Source organism: Squalius cephalus (genome assembly GCF_949319135.1).
Source record: "Squalius cephalus genome assembly, chromosome: 13".
NCBI classification, from domain to species: Eukaryota; Metazoa; Chordata; class Actinopteri; order Cypriniformes; family Leuciscidae; genus Squalius; species Squalius cephalus.
The window spans coordinates 36,674,285-36,681,311 of record NC_137134.1 but is presented as its reverse complement, the minus strand read 5'-3'; the positions used below and the strand labels follow the sequence as shown (position 1 = coordinate 36,681,311).

General features: G+C 39.1%; 1 protein-coding gene across 2 annotated transcripts; it reads right to left on the bottom strand.

Moving 5' to 3' along the window:
* Nucleotides 1-307: 307 nt before the first annotated feature.
* LOC307170287 (zinc finger protein 862-like) lies at nucleotides 308-1,782 on the bottom strand. 2 transcript variants are annotated; one of them, XM_079891374.1, is made up of 5 exons: nucleotides 1,618-1,782; nucleotides 1,355-1,524; nucleotides 1,036-1,274; nucleotides 698-955; nucleotides 308-588 (listed from the first exon to the last, which is right to left on the bottom strand). In XM_079891374.1, the coding sequence occupies exons 1-5, from the start codon at nucleotides 1,746-1,748 to the stop codon at nucleotides 310-312; spliced, it is 1,077 nt and encodes a 358-aa protein (XP_079747500.1). In that variant the 5' UTR covers nucleotides 1,749-1,782; the 3' UTR covers nucleotides 308-309. The 2 variants fall into 2 exon arrangements, with proteins under 2 accessions (XP_079747500.1, XP_079747501.1); XM_079891375.1 differs by having other exon boundaries at nucleotides 1,036-1,214.
* Between the last annotated feature and the right edge of the window lie 5,245 nt (nucleotides 1,783-7,027).

Sequence of the window (7,027 nt, the reverse complement as noted above, 5' to 3'; positions counted from 1 at the left end):
GGCCAGTGATGTAAGGGTGGATGACCTACAATGAACAGACCATCAACATCTTTTTAGGAAGAGCCTACACCCACCTTACAGTCATTAAAGGATTAGTTCACTTCAAAATGAATAAGCATTTCTGGATGTTTCTCCACAGAATGGGCTTAAATGGCAACCAAATTGTAGAAGTCCAAATCAATGCAGTTTCAAAGGGTCATCCAGAAATGTTTTCCTACAACAACGTAATTTCTCTACCACTCATATCTGGGTGGCATTGGGGTGAGTAAATGTTTAGGAATTTTTTTTATTTTGAGGTGAACTAATCCTTTAAGGGCCAGGCCATAGAGGACAATTTAGAAGAGGAAAAGGAAAATGTATTAGTTTTAAGGCATTTACCTCTTGCTGGAATCTGGCCCATAGCTCCTCCCTCGACACTTCGTGGACATCTCGCCCTCTCCTTTTCCTCTCCTCCTCATGCTGTATATTGAAGGCTCCAAGTCCTTGTGGATCATCAAGGTCCTGGTGAAGGCGAGACAGGAATGATCCAGGCAGTGGAGTCAGTCCAGCCTCTTTGATGCTCCTGAGTGTCTGAATTGTGACAGGAACCTACATTAAAATAAAAAATAAATAAATAAAAGAGTAGCTTCTGTTTAGTAGACCTGCAAACAACCCTCATTTCAATATATCAAATTAAACTGATTTACAAAAAACATACCTGCTCCTTGATATGTAGAAAGTTGACATGTGCTTTTTGAAAGACTTTGGACAGGCATGCGAGGTGTGGTAAAACATCAGCTTGGAGGTAAACTGCTGCCACAAATCTGTATGTAGCACAGAATGTGTAAAGGCCCTTTGCCCCTGGACATCTTCTCACCTCTGCCTCTTCTGCCAATGCTCCAAGGACTGCGCACAGGTTCCTCTGTAGGGTCTCGATGGCTTTGTGCTGAGAGAGCCAGCGTGTGTCCTTCACTTCCTGGAAACGTTGCAATTAAAGACTGATTATTGGTTATTAATTGACAGAAGTTAACTACAATGGTATCAAATTACTATTACCTTTATTTTCAAATCACTGACACCCAGGGTGGCGGATGCTGCTTTGAGTGTAGCAGTACGATTTGCACTGTTTCTAAAATATAAATGAAGTTCTTGGAGGTGGTCCCTGAAAGTGGCCATGTACCTTACATCATTTGATGAGTCCTTGCAGGCAAGGGCCAATCTGTGGGCAGCACAAGCTACAGACACAATCTTTGGAAAACTGTCTTTAAGTTGCTTTGCAACTCCATTCACACGACCTGAATATAAATAAAATAATTTAGCGAAAATCATGGGATACAAAAAATAAAACAATCTCACATGAGCATCAAATAATTACCTGTCATAACGGCTGCCCCGTCAGTCCCGAGTCCATATAGTTTTTCTGTTGGGAGGCCTTTCTTCAAGATAACATTCTTGACAGCTGCGACAATAGTGTCTGCTTTGCCATCAGCAATAGAGACTAAATCCAGGAAGTGATTAAACACAAGTCCCTCTTTATCTATGGATCTGAGAGAAAGCATAGGCAAGTAGAATTCACAGTTCATTAACAGCACCCAGAATTTATGGGATTTACATCAAACAAAATAAATGTTCCCATACCGGACATGCAAGTCAAGTTGCCTGCCGACTGACACATCTGTAGTCTCATCAACTTCCAGGCTAATTCCCTGTGATGATTTAATCTTGGTGAGAATTGGCTCCTCTATGACCTCTGCTAAGACCTCAAGCATGTCGTCAATAATACGATGAGACCTATAGTTATTCCTCCTGTCAATCTTGACATTGGGAAAAGGGAAAAAATAACTAATTTTTATTTATTAATGTAAAGATTAAATGTAATCTTAAGTAATGCCTAGGTGACCTTTACCTTTAATTTCCTGAAGTAGTTGCACCCTAGAAGCTCAGCCAGGCTCAAAAGTTTTGGATAGTTTGTGTGGTGGGCTAGTTCATTTTTTACGAGCCAGTAAAGGCACTTGAATCCACCAATGACTGCCTCATGCTCCAAAACAATAGTGGGCTCAAACGAGTTTATGACTGAGATGCCTGTGACAAAATTATTATAAAACTATTTGAAAACTAAAAGTTTATACTTGTTTTTGAAATTGGAACCTACCAGAGGCAAGAGATGCCTGGCATCTGATACTGTCCTGGTGGTGCTCCATAGTGATGTGACGTTCCAAGTAGTCTTTTCTGTATATAACAGCTCCAACCTCAACAAAAGCCCTATTTGCGCGGCCTGTCTTAGGCGCAGGCTTGTGTTGTCTGCATAGTCGACAAAACATTCCTTAAAAAAAAAAAAAAAAAAAAAACAGCAGTCAAAGAGTTAAAAATTAATAAAATAATGAAATAAAAATATTATTTTTATTATTGTTTCATGATTACACAAATTATGCAGATATTAAATTTACCATGCTTTGTGAGGTACAGCCAACTCTTAAATTGAGGCATCTTTAGCCACTCTGGATCAAATCCAGTGCCTCTGTGCTTGCTGCTTGTGCTTGCTGTCCTGTCTACAAGTCACAGACAAATAGAAATGGGACTGCTTTTCCTGAAACATCTGCTTTTCTGACCTGCCCTGCTTCTACACCTCCCTGTGTTTGCTGTTAACCTCACCTGTTGCTTCAGCCCTACCTGGCTCACCCACAGCAGCAGCATGTTGGCTGCTGCAGTCCTCCTCTCCTACATCTCTCTCTACAGCTAACGTTCCCTGCGCCTCTCTTGCTGCTTCAGCAGCACTGAATGAAGCCTGGAAATATTCAAAATAAATTAACCGAATAGCTTATCACAAAGGTCGGAATAATGATCTTCCACATGTGTTTCTCTGCTTTGCTATTACCTCTGGTCCAGACTGTATTTGCTCCTCTGGACGAGTCTTTTTAAATCGTTTAAAATAATTTTCAATATTCATCTGGATTGAGGGAGCAAACAGTCGGCGTTATGATTAAATACTTAAACATTAACGTTATGTAGTAAGGGCAGTCGATATTAACAGCTTACAGCGTGTTAACATTATGTATAACTTACATGCTGTAACTGTTATTCTTATGTAAACATAGCTAATTATTAGCTAGGCTCCTTAATGCTTGCTAATGCGTTTCCATTACCCTTCAAATCGCGCAAATTGAAAATTAAGCTCGATGGAAACGTCAATTTCGCAAAAAAGACTCCCATTTATTGCAAAAAGGTTTTACGCTCGCGTGAGGTGGAAATATTTTACAAAACGGCAATGGAAACAGTTTTTGCACATTTACAGTCAACTGACTTGTAAAGCGCGTTTACAAGTTGAGCGCGGTGTGTTTGAACAGATTACAAGACTTCTTTAATTCATAAAAGACAAAATAATTAGAGGAATAACGTTACTGGATTCTAAACCTTAAAGAAATGCCACAATCAAGACCTCCGAGCAGAAATGAGCGAGAAAATACCTCATATGTGCCGCTCACAGTATAAGGGTCTTTCCTTGTCATTAATTAACACGCTTAGGCCTAACTTGCGTCTCTTTACATTAATATTAATATTAATAATGTCTAGTGCGGTGGCTGAGATATATATAAATATAGCAGCTATATAAACCTACCAGCGTCCGTTGCCATGATTTTTGGAACGACTGATCGCGAGATGGAAAAAATTACGTTTTAGTCGCATAACATGGGCCTAACATCAAAATTTTGCGAGAATCTCATGCTGTAATGGAAACGCGACAACTACATAGACTAACTTCTCGGGGGTTATGTTGTGCAAAAGTGTTTATTACTAACCATTCAGCTCCGGATTGATTCTGGAATCTTCGAGCACCGGAAACAATCCGTCCTCCAACGCATGCTTCTTCTTCTTTGGACGTTTGTGCTTTGATTCAGCTCGTGCTCGAAGAGGAGGAGCTATTCGCTGCTCCTCCTCCGTTTGTCAGTTTGTGAGTGAGGGAGAGAAGTGAGCAAGCAGCGCGCAGATCTACAATAAAATACAACTTTACCCATATTAGTAAAAAAAAAACCTGAAAATCAATCCGTGGCGGCCGCGTCGATGCTGTGGCGGGCCGCCACAAATTAATGAACATATGGGAAACCCTGGTTAGATATGAGCAGAAATTGCTAAACAAAAGCTTTTTTGATGTGGCGGTATATTCTACAGTAGCCTAAAAACTGTACCCTAGTCTAGTCAACAAAATGTTGTCTTTCATACTTCGCCTGACTGTAATGTTGTTTTTATGAAATATTAGGGCATATAAATGCTAATTTGCAGTTTAATACGTTGCTTATACAAATACATTTTATTTCAACATATTCCAGTCGATTTTTACTCATCTCAGTAGGCTATAGCAAAGCAGTTTATTATTTTACACACAGACGCGCGATTCATATTTAGGCTAAACAGTCTTTACAAATATGTCCCCTTCATTCATCTCACAGAAAGGCGAGTCATATTATAGAAATGGGATTCATCTTTTTGCGGTTTACATAGGCCTACACTAACGTTATTCCATAACGTTATTCCACACGTGAGAAAAGAAAACAGCCTACCTCACTCCTCAGCGGAATCTGCTCCTCATTTCAGGAGATATTGCTCCTCATCAGCACTGTTCTGAAGAATCTTTTCTCCATAAGGTAGGCTATAATGTCTCACTCGCGAGGAGTCGCGACGCGCTTTGTTTACAGCTGATGTGGGCGTTTCACAGCTCTGAAATAGTTCTCAGAATTTGCGTTTGAATAGCACGCGCTCTCCGGGGCGTGGTCACATTACTGTGAATCATCTCGTAATGAGGTCGACTGGAGTCGCTCTCTTTTTATACAGATTACAGAAGCTGAGAATATTTGTTTTTTATATAAATGACTTCATTTAAAAGATGCGATCTCAAGCTTTATGCCCGTGGGTCTGTTTGCCTGTTTGACTGAATTTTCGCGGAGTTATAGATCATTTTCGAACGCGTTTCAAATGGGAGTTTACTGACAGAGAGAAGGCAGAAATCGCATCATGTTAATTTTTCTTTATTTGTCAAAAAGCAAAACACTTTATTTTTATTGTGAGTATACAGAAAAAAAATAGACACTGAACAGGATCGATTGATGTATTACACGAAAATGAAAGATCAAAATTAACAGAGCATTTAGTGTTTATTTTCATTGCTAAAAAAAAAAAAAACGAGCAAAACGCGCGGGCGCGTTTTTGGTCCCCAGAGGGTTAAAGCATATAGATTTTTGGGTGAATTCATGTAGGAATGGGTCAAGGGAATGATGTGTAAATTGGGAGGTGATCAACTCAAGTGTGATCGTGTCTCGAATGGGGATGGTACTATAGCAAGAGAGTTCAAATGTTAATGTCCTTTGTTTTCTCAGAGAGTTGCCCTCTCTTCCAGTTCTTCCAGTTTCTCAGTCTTACAGTCCCATGGCCCTAAATCACCACAGACCATGAGTGTTCACTCATGCTTTTTAACAAACAACGGTCTCAAAATTGCTGCCAATAAGCTAAATTGATCACCATTATTTACCGCACATGTATCTTATGTATCATGTATGCTTTATATAACCTGTGGAGTTCTTTCTGTGTGTTTAACATTTATTACAGCCTATTCGTATGGTAAATGGACTGCATTTATATAGCGCTTTCACAGACCTATGGCCACCAAAGCGCTTTACATATAGCCTCACATTCACCCATTCACTCACTCATTCATACACCGATGGCGGTGTCAGCCATGCAAGGCGCCATCCAGCTTGTCGGGAGCAGCTGGGGTTAGGTGTCTTGCTCATGGACACCTCAATACTTGGTCAGGTGGAACCAGGGATTGAACCACCAACCTTCTGGTTTGTAAACAACCTACATGAGCCACTGCCGCCCCGTATGCTTTTCTTCCTCAATTATAGGAACTAATCACCAGCATTTGCCTCATATATGTATATCTTTTGTATCATGAATGCTTTATATTAACTGAGTTCTTTCTGTGTGTTAACCCTCTGAGGTCTGAGCTGTTTTCTGGGCCCTGGAGGTGTTCTGACATGCTCTGACATTTCTGGTTATTTCTGTTACTTGTGACATTTTCATGGCTAAAGTCTAATTACACTGTATTCAGCACAAACTCTGCTACAATAATATATCAGCAGCATGTATGTAAAAGTTTGTAGTTTTGAGATAATGACATTTATGCGTGGTTTGTGAAAATACAAAAAAAATTCTCACTGAAATAAGGCCATGAAACCCATACTGATTATTTCTTCACAAGACTTTTGAAAATTGTATGACGTAGCCTAGAATATTTGCTGCAAAACTATGTGAAAATCACTCTGACTGCTCATTCAGAGAAGACAATATATTGATTTAAAAATTTTACGACGTGTTTTGTGTGAAAAAGCTTTATGCGGGAGCTCATTAATATGTAAGCTTTTTACACCTGAGAAAGACAAAGAACCTCCCCTAACGGCCCTATTAGGAGCTATCAGGCCCCTGTCATTCTGAGCAACCTTGCACAATACTGTAAATGAGGAGATTTAAAAAAGAATGGCTTTTAAATTGTTTGGATTTATTTACAACACAACATAATCCAAAGATACACAACAAATGCCAAAAAAGCATTTGAAAGACAGAGACCTTTGTGCCATTCCTAAAAACATTGTACATACCTTTCATTTCCAAGATTTTAACTTTACCATGTTCACGTACATAGACTCATGTGAATGTTGAAGTCCTCAGTGGCATCTGGGCCCTGAAAAAAAAAAAGTGAACTGTAAGAACAATGGGTCGTACATTACTATTAATATTAGCTCAAATGATCTATAGGGAATTTTAATAATTAATCATGAATATGATTAATATTTTGTATGTTACAGTTACATTAATTTATCGCAGCTGAACTAGATTGATATATGAACGATTACCATAACGGGTTATGGTTCGTCATTAATACATCAATTGTTCTTATTTCAGCTCGAAGTTATGGGATAACTTTAATGGAATTAATTTAGTTATCAAACAATCTGTTTGTCCAGCGAACAGATTGTACGTAAGATTAAATTAACTC